This window comes from Nymphaea colorata, chromosome 7 (assembly GCF_008831285.2).
Source record: "Nymphaea colorata isolate Beijing-Zhang1983 chromosome 7, ASM883128v2, whole genome shotgun sequence".
NCBI classification, from domain to species: domain Eukaryota; kingdom Viridiplantae; phylum Streptophyta; class Magnoliopsida; order Nymphaeales; family Nymphaeaceae; genus Nymphaea; species Nymphaea colorata.
In genome coordinates, this window is record NC_045144.1 from 20,279,812 (window position 1) to 20,299,671 (window position 19,860).

The 19,860-nt window shown below is 36.2% G+C and overlaps 3 protein-coding genes across 20 annotated transcripts in view; 1 reads left to right on the forward strand and 2 right to left on the reverse strand.

The window, feature by feature from the left end:
• Positions 1-19,860, forward strand: part of LOC116257385 (uncharacterized) — a 21,827-nt gene continuing 1,967 nt past the window's right edge. The window contains exons 1-5 of one of the 2 annotated variants that reach the window (XM_031634090.1): positions 1-360; positions 2,710-2,831; positions 3,495-3,586; positions 5,226-5,312; positions 5,388-5,742. In XM_031634090.1, the coding sequence (XP_031489950.1) occupies positions 17-360; positions 2,710-2,831; positions 3,495-3,586; positions 5,226-5,312; positions 5,388-5,537 (795 nt within the window). In that variant the 5' untranslated portion in view covers positions 1-16 and the 3' untranslated portion in view covers positions 5,538-5,742. Of the gene's footprint in view, positions 361-2,709; positions 2,832-3,494; positions 3,587-5,225; positions 5,313-5,387; positions 5,743-19,860 lie in introns of those variants that run through there. The other variant, XM_031634091.2, reaches the window with a different exon arrangement.
• Positions 9,230-12,745, reverse strand: LOC116257384 (uncharacterized). Its single transcript, XM_031634089.2, has 3 exons — positions 12,524-12,745; positions 10,511-12,164; positions 9,230-10,399 (listed from the first exon to the last, which is right to left on the reverse strand). Exons 2-3 carry the CDS (start codon positions 11,568-11,570, stop codon positions 10,014-10,016), a joined length of 1,446 nt encoding a protein of 481 aa, XP_031489949.1. The 5' UTR covers positions 11,571-12,164; positions 12,524-12,745; the 3' UTR covers positions 9,230-10,013.
• LOC116257383 (uncharacterized) overlaps positions 15,019-19,860 on the reverse strand; it is a 26,363-nt gene continuing 21,521 nt past the window's right edge. The window contains exons 14-18 of one of the 17 annotated variants that reach the window (XM_031634082.2): positions 19,224-19,337; positions 19,052-19,087; positions 18,850-18,936; positions 15,545-15,570; positions 15,019-15,460 (exon numbers count right to left, since the gene is read on the reverse strand). In XM_031634082.2, the coding sequence (XP_031489942.1) occupies position 15,460; positions 15,545-15,570; positions 18,850-18,936; positions 19,052-19,087; positions 19,224-19,337 (264 nt within the window). In that variant the 3' untranslated portion in view covers positions 15,019-15,459. Of the gene's footprint in view, positions 15,603-18,849; positions 18,937-19,051; positions 19,088-19,223; positions 19,338-19,860 lie in introns of all 17 variants that reach the window. The other 16 variants (XM_050078783.1, XM_031634088.2, XM_031634084.2 and 13 more) reach the window with 16 other exon arrangements.

A 19,860-nucleotide genomic window follows, 5' to 3' on the forward strand; every position in this document is an offset into this window, starting at 1 on the left:
AGAGAGGGAAAGGGGGATGAGCTTCTTGGCGGGGCGATTGGCGAGCAAGGAGGGCTCCTTCTTCCTTCAGGAGTCCAAGCACGCTGCGGCTCGTCTCGCTCAGAGACTTCCCTCTCCTCCTTCTCCGTCGTCCTCCCCACCAGCTTCCTCCTCGTCGGCGGCCGCCGACGTCCTCCCTGAGGTCCTTCGCCACTCCCTCCCGTTGAAGACCGATCGGCCGTCCTCGCTGTCCACACTCTCTGCCTACTCCAAATGGTCGCTCCCCAATTCATCGGATCCTTCTTCTCGCCGTTCCCTGGACGCAGTGAACCCACTTCGTGCTTTCGTCTCCTTGCCGCCGGTTACTTTTGGCCCGAGAAGGTTGGGAGCTTTTCTTGGTTGACTTGACATGGCTTTTAGGCTATTTTATCGTCTTTCTCGTTGGTTTAATGGAAGTTGTCGTGATCACCTTTCGGTTTTACATTGGAGTTTCTTTGTTCAATTTACCGAATTAGCTACGAGCTGGATGAAATTGTCTTGCTTTTTCTTATTCTGCTTCTCCATTATAAAGTATTATGTTAATTACTTAGTAAGTTTTAACTCTCCGATCATAACTTGTGCTCGAGAAATGCTACTTTGAGGCTTTCCTTCTTCTTCTTCTTCTTCTTCTTTTTTCTATTTTGGGTGTCTTTCCCGTGTATTTAGAAGCAAAGGATTTAGTGGAACTGCCGCTTGTCGGACACAAGGAGTTTAGCGTAACTTATTTTAATTCCACAGAATTTCCTGAATTTTATGCATGAATGAAAGAACAACAACCACTGACTTCTCTGTTTTCCTCATCAATTATTTGTCCTTGATTAGTTGATATTTTAAAACGACAATACATTCAAATTCTCTATGCAAGCACTTGCTCGTATAGATGGATGCATCCTTTATGATTTATGTATGTTTGTTTTTTGCTTCACCAACTCTTTGCTTGCTTTTCTTGGTTATGATTTCACCAGTTTTTTATCTGGGTCTTTTGCGATATTTGTAGACGAGAACTATACAATTTATCGGTTGATGTTGGCCAAAGTTGTACAAAATTGACCAGTTACTTAGTGGGTGAAGGACTCTAAGAATATAATTGGCGAAGGATTAAGTGCAAAATCTTTTATGTTCAAACTAGTAGCCCGGAAGTTAAAAGCATTGGAGAAGTCCAATTAACTGCTCCTTTCTTCCTTTTTCAATACTGGAGACCGTGAAAAATAATTGTGCGACCATTATTAAATCATGAGACCGAACTACATGAGTGACTAGTTAAATTTTAATCGAAAGGTGTGTTTGATAACTTAAAAATCTTTTAGTGTCCATGTTCGTAGAGGACTCTGCCAAATATTTTTCCTCAATAAAGAAGTCCTATAAATATGTTAAAGAAAAGTACCAAAGATTGCAAAGAAAATCACATATTTCTATTAATTAGAAAAGAGAAGCTGATGACAGATATTTATTTCTGCATTGAGCAGGAAAATAAGTACATAATATTCACAAGGGTAGATGTCTGAATCTATGACTACAGTTTCCCAGAGCCAAACATTGTGCTTAACCCTCAAATTCGCATCTAGGTACAGTAAATTCTATCTTTTGATATGTCGTTGTATCCAAAAAGTAACACAAGAGAAATGGCTAGCAAAAACGAGAAAAAAGTCCTTTAATTATGAGTGTTTATCCTGTACGATTGGATTTGAGATGCCAACATAATAATGAATGTCTCAGCATGTTGTGTGCCTATGCGAAGAAACATCATATTTTGGACTAGTGGAATGCAAGACAACATCACTTCATCTAAGAAGGAAGTCAAATTGGGATCGGTGGCATCTGTAATGGTTGCAATCTCAGTATACATCGTTCACTTGACTTGATGAACTGGATATTTATTGTGATTATCAACATCTAACCAAGGGAATAATACTTAATTGGTTAATTCTCTTAATCAACATTTTCAACTAATAGAAGCATATTCAATTTGTTTGTTATAGAATCCTTGTACCTAACATATTCATTAAATGGCTAGACTAAGACAGGACATTGATTCCTTAAGCACAAGTCATCAATCAAACGGACCATTTGTAACTTGAAAATGATGATAGAGAAAATGTGGCCAAACATGTAATCATCATTCAACGTAAGGCACGTAGAATTTTACTAGGTCTTTGTATATATCTCATTATGTAATTGTAAGAATTACTGCTCTAATCATGCACTGTTGCCTGAATAATAAGATGTCCAAGACTCCAAACAAATCAACAATGAGTTTCTTGAGATTTTCACTTTGTTGCTATATTATCCTTGCTTTCTCTGCTTACCTCCTGCTTGCTTTATTCCTGAGTCTTCAGACAAGTGACAGTTCAATGCAATAAAAATTCTAGGAACAAACCAATGACAATCTTAACTGATTTAAAGTGTGTTACTCAAGCCATTACTGGTTTTACATGTATGTGTCCCATTAAAGCATCCACAGAGTATGTTAAATTGATCTTGCTATTTACATGAACAGTGTCAATATGTGTTCCCCTTATTTAATTTGTAATTGTGTAGTGCCCTTTAGTACTAGCTTTAACTTCAATCACTGGAATCAACTAGGTGAACACATTCCCTATTTATCATTAGCTCTGGAGTCTGGTGAAGTAAGTTTGCAAAATGAAGCCACACAAAGTATTGATGATGTGAAAAATCTAAATGATTTAATAGGTGGAGCTTGCCCAATTCTGATCAGTCAATTCCAGCCTCAACAGCGAACGAATTAAGGCGTGACAAGGCCACAAATAGTGATGCTAAGAAATTGAGGGCCATGGCTGAGGGAATTTCACAAAGTAAGTCCCATGTCAGTGAAATAATTTGCTCATCATCTGTTGTCAGCATGACTTTCTACTACTAATTTCCAGGAAAATCTTGAACATGTCTTTGGTTCCATAATGAAATTTCTGCTAGTTGTGATCCGTTCTTTACATGGAACCTAATGTTCTTTTAAAGAAGAAAAACATAGTCATAGCTCACCTACCATAAGGACAATAAATCTTTGGACTTCTGATGTTTTGTCAACCAGTTTTAACTGAGAGATTGTTTTCATATATCCAAAAACCAATCTGTTAGTTCAGGTACGGTCTTGGTCATCTAAATTATTTTCCTCAAGGGTTATAATCACCTATAATTCAGTTTCGTTTGTGGGACCAGTTTTTGTTAGGATAGAAAACTCTTACATGCAACCATCTTCATTCGCTATTTAGATGCAAGAACTCCTGAAAAATATTCTCTCTCCATAAGTTTCGTCTGCAGAATAGTGGACCCTTTGAAAACGTTTTCTGTCCGTGGAGAATGTATATAGCACAAATTGTTCCTAGCAGTTTCATTCTTGTGAAATTAGTTTGCCCCTAACTTTATACCAAAATCTCTGTCAGCCATGATTTTTCTAGTTATTTTAGCTGGATAGAAGTATTTTCTCTGGGAGTCTCTTATGTTGTCTTCCTTTTCTGTAGTTGGAAAAGCTTTTGTTGTTGCTACAATGATTGTTTTTGGGGCTGCAACTATCACATTTGCTTTTGCTGCCTCACAGTTAGACTTGCAATCTGTAAGTACAACATATTATTACTGTTCAAGCAGTCAACTATAATCTGCATTACTAACCTTCCATTGCTCAGGCATTTTTCTTTAGTCGAGTAGGAGAATGTCAGGCTAAATGACCAGTTGTCAGAGGGCTACGAATAACTGTCATGATCCCTAGTGAGATATAATGCCATAAAATGCTGCTTTGTGATATAAATACAAATGTTGTTAAATGTCATGAGGCGAACCGAGGCAGTGAGTCCATCATGAGGTGAGGCATAATTTTCATGATTATAATTATAAAACATATAATATTCATACAAATAGTGAAAACTTGACAAAAAAAACTAAAAGCACAATAAAATACATTTACATCACATTATTATCTAAATCATCCAAAAGTTGGATGGTCTTTAGATAATTTTTACTTTTGTCATGCAGCAAGTGACAACATTCTTTCGGAATTTGTATAGAACATTACAGATGGTCACCAAAAAACTTCTAAGAAAAATATCATGTCTCTTTATTTTTGAAAATTTTGAGATTATCCATTTAATCTTTTTAAAATGCAATATATTAAAATAGATCACTTGATTGTTACTTTTGCATGTAAATAGAAGTACTATGCGTAATTGTTAACTATGAAATTGTTGAAGAAATAAAAAAATTTGTTCTCTTTATTTTTCTTATTGTAATAAGTTGGTATTTTGCATAAAAAAAAAGTACAAAACATAGATTAGGCTCACTTCCACGGTTCCACCTGTTGCACAAAATGGGCTTTTTGCATGTGACAGGATGGCAAACCATGTCATCCTCACTACTTGCAGGTGCCTAAAAGGTCATCATTAATGCCTTGCTTATCATTAGGCGCATCATGTGTGAACCTTTGTTTTAATTTTTTACTAAAAGGTAATACTTTTCCTGAAGCTTGTCTCAGGCTTCAAGTGTGGACCACTGTGAGGCATGTGCTTCAGCCAGTGAAGCGCATGCCGTAGATTGAAATAATTTGCAGTACCTTTTGTAACTTGTTCTCTGAACGAGATAGCTGATTGCTTAAGTTTCTCATTTTGACAGCAATCAACTGGTCTTCATATTATCTTAAGTTTAGATGAATGATACAGTGAGATTTGTTAAATAATCCGTCTGACAGTGTCCAGTTTCCATTACTCAAGGCTGAAATTTTGGAACATGAGAATAACCTATATCTGGATATTGCACGTTCATGGGCGTAATGACCATTTTCTATTGTGGGAGAAGGAAACTAATTATTGCGAAGGTGGAAAGAAACGCAGTTCTCTGTTGTGGATGTTTTAGTGAGTAAACGCATGGATATACCATTCTGCTTAGGAACTTCAAATTGATCCTACAATTCACTGCCAGTTTCTTCATTATGTATAGCTCAGTGCTTAACATGTCTATCTATTTAGACTCTTAGAGTTTATGATGCAATACAACACTTGGAATTGCGTTGACCATATTTTTGTTGAGACTGATAGTACTGGTTTGGTATAAACTATAAAGTCATATGCATGCACGTACAACAAGAACTGTGTATACTTCGAATAGCAATTTGCTCATATCCTTGTACTGCATAAATATACCTGTGTACTTATGCTACTGTTTTGATGGTTTAACCTTCATTATTTTTTCTCTATGTCGGGAAGAACGAGGACATTAAGGTGAAAGGAAAAAGTCTCCTTCAGCCAAAGTTTGAAGGTGTTAAAGCATGCTTTACTCCACTTAGGACATGGGTGAGTGGAGGTTCATAGTTCATTGAACTTTTCTGGTTCCTGCTAAGTTTTGTAACTTTGATCCGTTAATTTCAGGTTGAGAGCATCTCGAAGCATGATACTTTTGATGGGCCGCATGGTGCTAATGAGAAGCCTCTCATTAGGGAGCTTTCAAAAGATATGGTCGGAGAGTTCCAGAGTGAGGAGCATCAATATGATCCATATAAGTTTAGGAAATACGCCTAGAGCATATGTTATGATCTGTATAAGTCTAGTGAATAAGCCTAGAGCATAATATGTACAGAGAAACTTTTTTCGTCCCGATTTACACATGCAAAGTGAATTATAATTGAAAAGAAAGCATAAGGATGTAAGAAGCTGTCTGCGGCCATCCCTTCACATTAACATTGCTGTAGTAATAAAGCTCTTGAAAAACATGGTTATTGATTAATGTCATCTCATGGGTATTTTTGAAAGCTGATCCGGTTGTTTACTGCAGCGACATATTATCAATTTTCTAACGATGTTTTTCAACGAGGTAAAACCTTCGGAAAACAACTTAGAACATCTCAACTTTCTTAAATATGGGAAACATTTTATCAGCATCAACTTGGATAATTCACCAAAACCAATATATATATATATATATATATATATATATATATATATATATATATATATATATATATATATATATATATATATATATATATATATATTCTTGAATCAGATACATAGTCCATTTTGATGTGCTTAAGCTAGCGGTGTTGAATTGGACCGACTGAGCAGGTCACTGTATTTTCATTATTCTGAAACGAATAAGATGGTATTTGGGCCTGCTAGGACTTGTCAGTGTCTTGTGAACTTTCGTGACAATGAATCTCTAGGTGATGTCCAGAACTGGATGAATCCAAAGTGATTTTTTTTAACTATTTTCTTCAATAAAACGACTAATTAATGAGTTTCAAAGACTACATGATAATTTCTAGAAGGGTATTTTGGAAATTTGATTTAATTCTATATTTATTTGTTCCATGTAAAAGAGATGAAACAGCTCGAAAAGCCATCCTTTAATTGGTAAACCTTTGAATTTATTGATCAATGTTCAGCATTCCCGATCTGGCCAATAGACCAAAGTGATCAGATGGATTTAGACTTGAATATTATAGAGAATAAATATTATTGCATGATAGATGATGCATTTTGTCCATGAAAAAAAAAAGTTAGCCTTGTAGGCTGCATAAAATTTGGTGGCACTTGAATACCAACTCTTACGCTTTCATGGCTTGATGGTGCAGAAGTTCTGATCATCCACGTATAACAGGGAACATTGCAAATATTCACACTACCCCTTGAGAAAGCTCTTCAAATCATCATTCATCTGAGAGATTTGGTGCATTTGGAACATTAATGTCTAATAAGGAATTTACAAGTACTTTGTTCACCTTGAAAAGATATGAGCAGTTCCATAGTATGGCAAATCATATTCTCAAGATCTGAGAACCCCATCATCCATTTTCATCATGGATGTTTGCCGATATTAGCGTGGGTGCTGCATTTGGAGGCCAACTTATGCTGTCTGAACATTGAATCCGGAACATATCGTTTAAATTCACCGGTTTTAGTTCCATAACAAAGGATTTGTTTAAGTTGAAATTCACATGTCTTCAGTTTTATAATAAATTCACATGTGTCCAGAGACAAACCCACATGCTGTTGACACTTGACACCTTGAGTCCAAAGAAGAGAAGGGAAAAACTTATGCTTTATGTGACTGAGACAGCTAACTCGTTCACATGTGACCAACTTAGGAAGGGGCGCTTTTAGGTGCCTTGTAGATCACATTGATAATGATGAGTTAACTTCCAGGAAAAAAGTAAGTATGAAAGAGAAATCCAACTAAATTTCATGGACAAATGGTCATAGCGTGCGCGTGCCCGCACACGTGGCACCATCATAGATATGAACTTACAAACGTCGATTGAAGAGGAATCTTATAATTGGTTCGGGACAACTAGCAAAATAAATAAAAAGTTGTATCACATATTACACTGTATCAAACATTTGATAACCAATGGAGATATGTGAAATCGTGTTGTAAATTGGTTCAGCCGCCGCAGGCTCTCCACACAAGATCATTTGTTCAACTGAATGGATTGTCAAAGAATTGGATGAAGAGTACCGTTTCTTCGAAGGCATGTGTGTGTGTATATATATATAGGGAGAGAGAGAGAGAATAATTGAAATCAACCAGTGACTTCTATGGTCGAATGGTTTTATTTATTTTACATTGATAAAAACTGTCACAAAAGATATATTGGAAATGACCAATTACTTGACCATGGCTTGTAGCGACAAAATTCACTTTTTGTGATGGTTTTTAGTGATGCATAATAATAAAGAAAAAAGCCATCCAACCACAACGTTAACCAGCTGATTTGAAATAGAGGTTTCAGTTGACATTACTCACTGCAGTTTCAAATAGATCAATCGAGACCGCGTAACAGATACAAACATTTGTAAGGAAATAGAACCCAAACTTCCAAACCAATTCTTTACTTTGCTGTCTGACCACGATTGCTTCATTCGCCAGCAACTGATCACCGGGTTGATATGCAAGTTCTTATCATGTCCTTTCCAACAACCCTTGTTTTTTTCTTTTTTCTCTACTACTTTTTCTTTTCTAGTCAAAGGAGATATTTTTGTAATCACCCACTTAACAATTTTTTCAAATACCTTTCTGGTTTTCTAAATTTCATCAATCTTCTATTTGAGTTAGTGGCATGGGAGTTCTTAAAATTAATGGGGAAAAAGCAGAAGTTTCAAGACTAAAAAGGCCTTACAAGTTTGACAAAAAGTATGGTTCGTCGGTTGGTTCGAGAAGTCATATGCACACATTTTTAAACATTTACAGTTGACTTGGACATAGTGAGGGTGACATGTATATTATAACATTCCACCACGTAAAATCACAAGTAAAATGCCGTAATATTCTTGATCATACACTCCCCCTTTGTCATAAATAGAAAAGTAAATCAGGAATTGGCAAAAAGGAAAATAGAATGCTCAAATTTAGAAATTGCCTAAGATGAGGAAAAGGTTTTACTTGGAAAGAACAACTAGATAGGGGAGGTTCTTCCATGGGCCCTTGTGGAAATTCAGGGCTCTGAGTGGTGGCTTAATGGCCCACCAGAGCACAGTCTCTCTTTCTTTCCGTGGCCTTCTTCATGGCCCGCCAAAGCTCTCCCTCTCTATAGTTGTATCTTATTAATGACTCCAACCACGCTTCAAGCCAGACTGGAAAGAGCCAACCTACAGCAAGTCTATACATTTTTCTATATGATTCGTTTCCATGTGATTTGATGCATCTCATCATCGTACATATCGGCGATGTATATCAATTGGACCACCATTACCAACTGAATATTTTTGTGCCATGTTAGGTCGATGGTTCTAAGTAGTCTTCCTGATTGTAAGCAGGTGAAAAGATGCTCGAAACAAACCAAACGCTTTCTGTTCTGCGCATTAAATGTTGAACAACCCTTGCCAGGCATTCCACCCATGTACAGATGCTTGCTCTTCTAGCAGCCAATATAAGCAAGGTGGGTTAGGCAGATTATCATATTATGCCAATAAAGAGACACAATCTTCGACTTGATTTGTATTCGAGTTCAGCCCCTGAACAGGTGGATGAAGCACTTTCTTTGGCCACACATTGCTTTTGCAGAAAGTGAAAAATGCCATGAACTCAACAGCTGGTTGCTGATCAGCTCAATTCAGCTAAACAAAATGCTAATCTGTGTTCGAAATATTTTCTTCCGGGCAACTTAAGCCCTTCTTTGTTCATGAATGAACTAAGCATGTAACTGGGTGCTTGTCTTCAGTTGTGTCGCATAATTGTTTTTCGCAGCAAAGGAGTTTACCAAATGAGAAAAATAAGGCAAAATTTTCTAAAGTTATTTAAATAAATGTTATGCAAAACTTATGCAATGTTATTGGTACAGATGAATGATCAAGTCCCTGGATATGCATTTGAAGCTTTAAACAACACAATCGACAATGAATATTGTAACTGTCATAATAACAATTAAATATAAAAAAAGACAAATATTGACTGTTCCGCAGTAAATCTCTCTGCTGCATATTCAATAAAAAATGTTTGGTTACTGATCAAAAAGCCTGAATACAATAGGTGGATAATCAACAAAACCTTCCCCACCATCAACATCCATTGAAAGCAAGACTTGCTGGACTGCATAAAGAATGGATGATAGTAGTGCCCCGCATTCAAGTAATTCTCTAGAACTGCAGGAGATGTAAATGATGACCCTGTTTGTCTTGGTCACAGCTAGCAAATGCCACCTGCAGTTCTGACACTACCAGGACAGTAACAATATCGATGAATTGCAAAAAATAAGGAATATATTATTGACCACGTGCTTTGCATTTTGTTAGAAATATTGACATGTAACTCAGTTAACATTGATCCATGAAGCTATGTTTCCAAGTCCAACAAACAAATGACCAACACAAACAGGAGTTGATAATTGTCAGCCAATTCAATGGAAGATGATAACAATGTGGTTAGTGGTGGTGTTATAAGAGTGAACTTTCAAGGAAAGGAAAAAAGGCACATATACAAACACAAAGGGAAAAAAAAAGCAGTGTCATCCCAGTAACTATCACATATAATTGCTTCGAGGAAAAGAATTGTATACAGCATTAATCTTCATCCAATGAAGTAGAGTCATCTTCTTCATTGGTTCTACTTGGTCCGCATTCTTCATCATCTTCTTCTTCTAAATCTGAAGACAACCCAACCTCTAAATTTTCTGCTTCTGGAAATGGATTCACATGGTCAATATAGATTCGATCTGCATTTATGTTTGCCATTTCTGCAGCCATGCTTTGCAAATGCATGTTCATTCTAATGAATACCAAATCAGTTACTCTAGATGGTAAAAGATTGCTTCTCTTCTTTGTATGAACAGCTTCAAATGCACTCCAATTTCTTTCGCAAGCTGATGCACTGCATGGCTGGCTTAAAATTTTGATTGCTACTCTTTGAAGAATAGGAACAGAACATCCACATATCAACCACCAAACACCTAACATAATTTAAAGAAACAAACAAACAAAATTGAGAATCATACAGTCGCAAATTTGTAATTAAAACATTTAACCAATCATCAACAATTCAGAAAAAGTGAGACACTTACGTGGATGAGAAGTGTCAATAATATTCATGGATAGCTCACAACGAAATAATGATGGATGTCTGGTTTGATATTTGGCCAATTCAAGAGACATATTTGCACAATCCTCAGGAACAAGAAGTTTTTCTATTGCTAACTCCAAACCTTTCCGAACTTCATCATTCATCCTTACTTTATTATTCCAGAACAAATGAGGATTTAGATAAGCTGCTGCGGCATATATGGGACTGTTCAAATTACGGTTCCATCTCTTGTCAATTATACTCCAATATGGCATATATTTTTCTCTCATGTTGTTGCATGCACTCTTGATAGTTTCTTTAGCTCTATCAAGTGCTTCATACAAATAGCCCATAGTGGCTCCTTCCCCATCTACCATCTTAAGTACTCTCACTAATGGTTCAACAAACCTTATTATTTCTTTTCCCTTTCTCCAAAAATCTTCATTTTGAATGAGCCTTGTAAGTTCTTTTGCATCATTTTTTTCAGTGTTTTCAACATGTCTCCAATCATTGGAGGCAACCATAAATTTCAGGCCCTCTTCTTGTTTTAAGATGGAATCCAAACAAATAAATTGAGAGGCAAATCTAGTCACACCGGGCCTCCTCAACTCCTTTCCCTTTGTATAAGTTCTCATTATATCTAAAGCTTGTTGCTTATTATATAAGAACTTGACAGCCGGCCTTGCTTTGCACATGATATTTTTCACATCTTCTAAACTATCAATGTCTTCAAGCATTAAGTCAATGCAATGGGCAGCACAAGATGTGGTAAAAATGTTTGGATATTTTCCTTCAAGAATACGTTTTGCTTTTCTATAATTGCTTCCATTATCAGTAACAATCTGTACAACATTGTTTGCCCCAATTTCTTCTATAGTTGGAGATAAAAAATCAACTATAAATTCTGCACTTTTAGGGCCTTTTTCAACTTGACTTGCCTTCCAAAATACGGTGCCAGTTGGAGAGCTCACCAACAAGTTTATATAGAACCTGCTTCTAATCGTGTCTTTCCAAATATCAGACATAATTGTGCATCCAGATTCTGTCCATGTTTTCTTCATTTCATCAACATATACTAGAGCATCTTTTCTTGCTTCATCTAGTAGTTTCAGAGCTCGGGAGAATGTACCCTGGTCCAAAGTTTGTAGCAGCAGCAACAAAATTTTTGAAATCCACTGATTGAAGCAAGTTGAAAGGCAAGTTATTCATTACAATACCTTTCAGTAGAAGCTTATCCACAAAATCTTTTTCTACTTTTTTCATCATGCCTGGAATTGTTTGTTGTTGGCCTTGTCCTGTTCCTCCCTCAGACAAAGTTCCACAAAAAAAATTGCTGCCTGAAGATGATGAACCTACACTTGAATGTGATTCACTTCCACTTTGCATTCTCCCCTTCTTCATGGGTCTGTCAGAAATAACTCCACAAGCTATGATTGCCCTTTGCTTGACATTTTCAGGCACATTAGGACATGGAGCAGCATCATTGCCATGAAGTCCAGCCAAATGATACTTAAATCGTGTAATTCCTCCGGCATATTGCTCAGAACAAAATTCACAAATCAACTTCCCATCATCGCTTTGAGTTGCATGTGACCAAAACATGTCCTTCCCTCTAGGCATTTTATGCAGCTGTCAAGTATCAAACAACTGAGGTCCTGAAGCCATAAAATCTGACCGTCATTTCAGCGACATACAATTGCCTAAGCACATACGCGAATCGACTGAAAACAAAACTATTCCACAAAGCAAGAAACGTACAAACTACAAAGTTTAACAGCGATAGACAATTGCTTAAACACATATGCAAATAGACTGAAACAAGAGGTATATAGTATAAACTATAAACTATAAAGTAGACGACCAACAGACGTATGCAAATTGAGTGAAAACAAAAACTTGAAACTAATCGATCGAAAACAAAAAAAAAAAAATTAGAAACTAACGGACGTAAACAAAAAGTCAAAATGTCCAACGCACATATGAAAATGGACTAAAAATCTAACGGAAAGCCTACCTGAGCACGAGAGCGTGGTCGGATGTAGCAGTCGGAGGTCTACACGGTGCCGGAAAGCTGTCGAAGGTCTGCACGGTGCCGGAAACTGCAACTCGACACAAAAAAGAAGACGCCGGTCTGCTCCGCCGGAGAATTTGATGTCGGAAACCTCGCCCGAAATCGGAAATCCCCGGGATTTCACCGTTCCCAAATCTGAAAACCCTAAACTCTAAAAACTCGTCCGCCCCCTTCTGTCGAAGAACTCTATAAATGCTGCCGAAAGCTTTGAACCTTTACGTTTTATTCCTTTTTTACTTAACTACCATTTAAAAGTTTCCAAAATTACAGATGATGCCACCTGCGAAATACAAATTGCCTTTAGACGCGAAAATACGCGTTTTTTTTTTGTTTTAGACATAATTTTTATTTTTGTCATGCAGCTGCTTTTGGAATTTGTACAGAACGTTATAGGTGGTCACCAAAAAGACTTTTAAGAAGAATATCATGTCCCTTTATAAAATTTTGAGACTATCCGTTTAATCTTTTTAAAATGCAATATATTAAAATTTTAAAATAGATCACTTGATTGTTACTTTGGCATGTAAAATAGAAGTACTAGGCGAAATTGTTGACTATGAAATTCAATCGCGAGTGAGTTCATTGAAGAAATAAAAGAAAATTGTTCTCTTTATTTTTTCTTATTGTAATAAGTTGGTATATTGCATAAAAAGGGTACAAAACATAGATTAGGCTTTCTTCTAAGGTTCCACCTGCCTACGCCTCAAAGTGTCTTGTGAACTTTCGTGGCAATGAATCTTTAGGTGATGTCCAGAACTGGATGAAGTTCTGGCTCTGTCATGAATGGAAAGAACAGAGTTGACATGCAGAATCCAAAGTGATTTTTTAATTATTTTCTTCAATCAGACGACAACTTAATGAGCTTCAAAGGCTACATGATAATTTATTGGCTTCTGGTCTGTTAAATAGCTAAGGTACTGTGGGATGTCCGGAAGGGTATTTTGGAAAGTTGATTTAATTCTATATTTATTTGTTCCATGTAAAAGAGATGAAACAGCTCGAAAAGTCATCCTTTAATGTGTAAACCTTTGAATTTATTGATCAAAGTTCAGCATTCCCAATCTGCCAATAGACCAAAGTGATCAGATGGATTTAGACTTGAATATTATAGAGAATAAATATCGTTGCATGATAGATTATGCATTTTGTCCATGAAAAAACCAGTTGGCTTTGTAGGCTGCATAAAATTTGTTGGCATTTGAATACAAACTCTTAGGCTTTGATGGCTTGATGGTGCAGAAGTTCTGAGCATCCACCTATGACAGGAAACCTTGCAAATATTCACACTACCCCCTTGAGAAAACCCTTCAAATCATCATTCACCTGAGAGATCTGGTGCATGTTGGAACACTAATGTCTAATAAGGAATTTACAGGTACTCTGTTCACCTTGAAAATATATGAGCAGTTCCGTAGTATGGCAAATCATATTCTCAAGATCTGAGATCCCCATCATCCATTTTCATCATGGATGTTTGCCGTTATTAGCGTGGGTGCTGCATTTGGAGGCCGCACCATTGATGTTCGGAATGGCTGGATGAGACCATCCTACAAACAAACTTCATCTCCAAGCATGAGAACTGGTAGCTGACCATATAACGGTGTTGGGAATGGGTGGATGAGACCAACCTACCAGATTTGCTCTTGTAGCTTCATCTCCAAGCATGAAAACAGGTAGCTGTCTATAAAACAGGTAGCTGTCTATAATTTTTTACCTGCTACATGCAAGGCATCACACTTCATAATCGGATTCATGTCATCTTATCAACGCAAATAAGAAAGAACTCGTTAATGGAGAAACTCCAAAACCTGAATTGCAGAAAGCAGAACCAGCAGGACGCAAATTGACCACGAAAAGATGGGCATCACCTTGACCTTGGGCTGTCTTCATCAACTGCATCTACCATTAGTTGTGAAGAAGCATATATCTTTGTCAAGTTCTCAATTATGTAACCAGGATATTCAACGTCGAGTCATGTTCAATCTCCTTACAGAAATTGTGCTAGAAACTCCAATGAAGATGACCGTGTTCTTATATCTTCTGCCGTACCGACATCTTGCGCCCTCTAATGATGCTCAACTAATTTGGCTTCCCTAAAAAAGAAGAAAATCCGTTTTGTTTCTTTTCCACGAATATGGAACAAATTTTAAACTCGGGTTGAAAGAAACTGATAAAAACGTGATTTACTTTCATATGGATGTGTTTACTTTTTTCATTTCATAATCATCGGCTTCTGAACATGGCATCTACCGTCCCAGGGTGGTGGTAAAGCAGATGCCAGTCATGGCGATTAAACGAATTTCAGAATTGCATTTCCCCTTTTGTGACTCGTTCAGCTAAATAACTAACTTTATCTACGCGGGCGTGCACGCGCGCGCGCGAGAGAGAGAGAGAGAGTAAAAATCATACCCTGACCTTTTAATAATGCAAAACGAACATGAGAAAATATACATGATTTTAGCTGTTATAATTGCGTTTAGCATTAGATTTACATGTAAAAATGGAATCATGCCTTCCAATGTGCCCTGACAATGTGGGGTATCTGCTCATGAATTCTCATCATAACAATAAGAATTGAAGATGATCTTCATTCACATGGTCAACTCAGCCGGTATTTTGTTTATGTCGAGATTCAGTCAGAAAGAGTACCAAGAATGAGATTAGCCTGCACTAGATGGACAAGTTCGTACTAATAATCATCTACATTTTGTTTGCCTACAGCTTGTAGTCCAAACCAGCACCATACTTCCAACCTTCTAGTTGCCTTCGCCATGTAAATCTTGCCTTGCTTGGAAGTTTTGTCTATCCATGGCCTACAAAAGAAGTTTATGCAACTCCTCGTGTGATGCTACACTTTTCAGTCAAAGATGAGAAGATTATCTGAAATGCCAAGTTTACATCACAATGGGGTCCGGCGAAGTTGAAAGAAATGTATAGTAACCAAGGAATGTAAAATGAACTAACCAATCAAGAATTACTGGAATGCCAACCTGCATCGAAAGAGAAAGGCGCCTCAAACCAGCTGCAGAACACAGATCAATATATACGAAACAAAAGAATAAGCTTCCAACAAAATAGTAGAGTAAAAGTGACCCTTGTCCAAACAAAATTGAAGGGGATCCTAAAACAGCCGAAAGAGAACTAAAGCCTTCAAAGATTCAAAGATGCCAAAATGTTTCTGTAGGTTATAACTCTCTAATGAGTGAAAATCAGAGTAAACGCTCATGTTTAGCATGGGGAAAGCACTAGAATGAAAGCACTCTTAAAATATTTATTAGCTACGAGTCAATGTCGGAAGTAGGAAACCAACTAATCACTTCCAAAACCTGCTTGCTGCTTGTTATGGGAAAACATGCAGCGGAGGACCAACTTCTTAACATAATTTTTGCTGAATTTTAATATGCTTACATGGTTGATCAATTGTATGTAATAGAAAGATTCAAATCTGTCGGATGCCAGGGTTGCCAGATGGTTAAAATTTTAACGCTGAAAATATCATAAACCATTGCTAAAAGTACCTTGAATCATTGCTTGCACTATAAACCATCACTAATACTCCTATGGTGGCTGCATTTCCGTTTCAACTTTAGGCTTTTTATTGTTTGATCTGTACTACATGTCATCCATACATTAAAATAACATGATTTAGTATTGGTCCATAGGTTTTCTAGTAATGACCATGTTCTTACTCATTTCCATGAAAAATAAGAAAGAAACTATTTTTTCAGAGGGAAGATGCTTTATTATATTTATTTTCTGGCAACCTATTGTTAACATTGTTATATTTCCCAAACTTATATTCTAAAGTCATTTTAGCAATAAAAACATGATATTTTCAAAACATTGCCGATGATTGTGACTATCATTGAGACAAAGTTTTGAAATATATTTAATGTTATGGAGTTTGAAATTTTTATAGTTCTAAAAGAAATTTTCAAAATTTCTTTACTGAGGTTTTATCAGATGCAGCAGTGGCAGAACTAGGTGTGGGCTTCATGCAGCCCTATATAATTTAGTTTATTCACATATCGTTTCTTCTAAACAATTTAGTTTATGGCATATTAGCTCCCTACAAATCTAAAACTTCTTATATCAGTGTTCCTCAGTCACATATTTCTAGCTTCAACAGTCAGTTGCAGGCACGGATTGGAGGGGATCATTGGTACTACAATTGGATAAAGGACTCACTGAGATTCATATTAAATGAATCGCTTAATCTGGCTGCCAAAAAGACATAAAGAGTGGAAGTAGGGTTGAATGTACTCGCACAGGGGATGGAGCTTTACCTTAAAAATAGTTGAATTTAACAGCACTGGCCCATCCTTCATGTTGTATGGTCCAAGCCTATTAATAATTTGTAAAAATACTCCTTTTCAATTTGTTATTGTTGGCGCTCAGTATCCCAAGCACTTTCTTCTTTGGGTTGAACAAAGGAAACCTCAACCTAAAGGTGGGCAAAGCCACCATGTTATTCGGCATACTTGGAAAAGTTTTTCCTTTTTGAATATTTTGTGGTAAAATTGTTTTCTCCTGAAATCTCAGGAATTCAAAAAATTAAATATATATAAGAATATTACAACACATTGTGGAAGATTAATAATTTTTGACCTTTTTTTACAAACATATTGACAAAATTTACAATAGTTTTTAAAATCTTAAAATAAAAAAATGAAACATATAATACATCGAAAAAGTTTTCTATAAAAAAGGAAAATATCATGCTAACATCAGGAAATATCTTTTGGCAACATGTTGACAAAATAACAAGCTTCATCCATTAAAACATTTCACGCAGTTTTGGTGATAAAAACACAATTTTTCCAAAACATCGGTGATATTTTATGACTATGATACTCACATATAGTTTATCTTCTTGTTGCAAGCTAGCTATTCTCCTAGATTACACTTTTGTGAAGATAACTTTTCTTACATATTTTTTAATTCCATGAAATAGTATACATAAGCATTCGAGCTCTTTTGAAGGGATCAATGATTTTTGTGCTCTTGGAAAAGGTAAAACAATAATTTTATGGAAAACGCTTTTCAAAATTGGAAAGATTATACTCATTTTGGAAACATGGTAGTTAGGTGCAATTTCAGAAATAGGTAGGCTAACATTGCAAATTATCTTAAAAAACTTAAAACACTTGATTTTGGCAGTCGTTATGAAAATTTGACAGACATTTTTTCTTTCCTTTTACATTCTCATGAACTGGAGTTGGAGCAGCGGTCTTTTTAAATGGGAAAGGATCAAAGGAAGAGGCAAAACAAAGATAGAAGTTAGGGCAGGCACTCTCAAACTGAGGGTAGGAACTGCCTGGTCTAGACATACGACATCCCTGTTCGGAGTTTGCAGTTCAGGCCCTTGGCACCCTAAGCCCAAAGAGGCTCCACTGCTGTATCGGTTTCATATCCTAAGATGGACTAAAACATCCTGCTGGAAACTTTTCCTTTTACTGCACAGAGATGTTGCTAGATAGATCAATAAATTTTGATGTAAAAAGAGTTGAAACAACTGACAGAAGCTGGTCCCATGGCTTTGAAAAATAAACCCATACTGATTGGCTATAATTGAAAAATGAAAATTATTCAGAAAAAACGGTGATGAATTTCATAAAACAATCACTGAAGGACCTTAATGATGATGAATTTCATAGGACGGTCACTGAAGGACCCTAAAGATGATAACAAAACTTAGTCGCATATATAGTTCATGGGTTTTTGCCACCGAGGTTTCCCTTGGGTATTAACAAAAAGTTTGTCATCTCATACTGCCCAAAAAATAAGACGCACAGAAAATAATTGGAAAGAAAAAAGAAATTATCAGTTTTCTATTGATTTTCTTATAGGAACATTAATAAAAATCAAATAATTATTCCAAGCGTTAGAAGAGAAGAAAAAGATTCAAAATGTATTTTTAAAATAATTCTACGATTTTCTGAAAATATGGGAAAAATGAGTTTTGGCAATATTTTCAAAAAGTTTGAGATAACTTTTTTAGGTAATACTGCAATATTTTTGAAAATGCCATCAATGCTTGTCACCATGATAAAAACACAAAATTACCAAGCTCTGAAGGCAAAGAAGAAAGATGTGGTCCTGAATCAAGTTGGTCTTTTCTCGTTCAAGTCTCTTCATGAGAGCGAACGTCAAAAAGAGAAGTGGCAGCCATGGATCAAACCAAACATAAACAACTCTTCTATGGTTTTAGCTGTAACAGAAATTCTAAGGACAACAACTGGGACAAAAATGAATATTGCAAGAGTTACCTGCTTGAAAATAGATGGAAGAATTTGTGGATGGCTTAGCACAATAGTTCCTAATGTCTTTGCCAGTGGCCAAAACTGGACCACGTCCTGTAAAAAATCATAAGAAGAAGATTCTTGACTTATAATTTTCTCAAAAGAAGCAAGTTTTTAATGAAATAAGTGACACTTTAAGATATTGACAATTTTCTGTGCATACAAGTACCTGCAGAAATGGACTAAGAACTGCATCCCCCAGTTTCTGCGTGAAATTTAAGAAAGACAACAAGTATCAAAGTAATCACAAAAACGAAGTTCCAACAAAACGCAAACTGGCTGAAAGGCTTCACAAGTTCAGCCAGAAAAGAAACTGAAATTCAATATGGGTATGTTGAAACCTTCATCGACTGGAAATTGACATAGAGAAGTTCATTTATGAAGTCAGAAGACACATTGGCATCTGACTGTGCTGACATTGCTCTTTGAAAAAGCCAAGACGAGCTCAAATTTGGCTGCAAGAAACAGTTCAGACTGGAAATGATAATTCAAGCATCAAAGAAAGGAATACCAGTTTATATAGGATCCGCTTTTAATCGTGTCTTTCCAAATGCCAGACATAATTGTGCATCCACATTGTGTCCATGTTTTCTTCATTTCATCAACGTATAATAGAACAGCTGTCTTTGCTTCATCTAGTAGTTTCGTTCTTGTTGATTAGTTAACATTTTTTTTTGTGGAACTTCGTCTCAAGGAGGAACATAACAAGGCCAAAAAAAAACAATTTCAGACATAATGAAGAAAGTGAAAAAAGATTTTGTGGATAAGTTTCTACTTAAAGCTATTGGAATGAATAACTTACCTTTCAACTTACTTCGATCAGTAGATTTCAAAAATTTTGTTGCTAGTGCTATAAACTTTGGCCCAAGATATATTCTCTCAAGCTCTGAAATAACAAGAACGAAACTACTAGATGAAGCAAAGAAAGATGTTCTATTGTATCTTGAATAATAGAACAACTTTTTTTACTTCATTTAG

What these genes read in the sequence shown, in the direction of transcription:
- LOC116257384 (XM_031634089.2), bottom strand. Translation starts at nt 11,570, where the DNA reads ATGAAGAAAACATGGACAGAATCTGGATGCACAATTATGTCTGATATT. An exon ending in TATTGACACTTCTCATCCAC is followed by an intron (nt 10,400 to 10,510) that starts GTAAGTGTCTCA and finishes AAATTATGTTAG; the next exon opens with GTGTTTGGTGGTTGATATGT.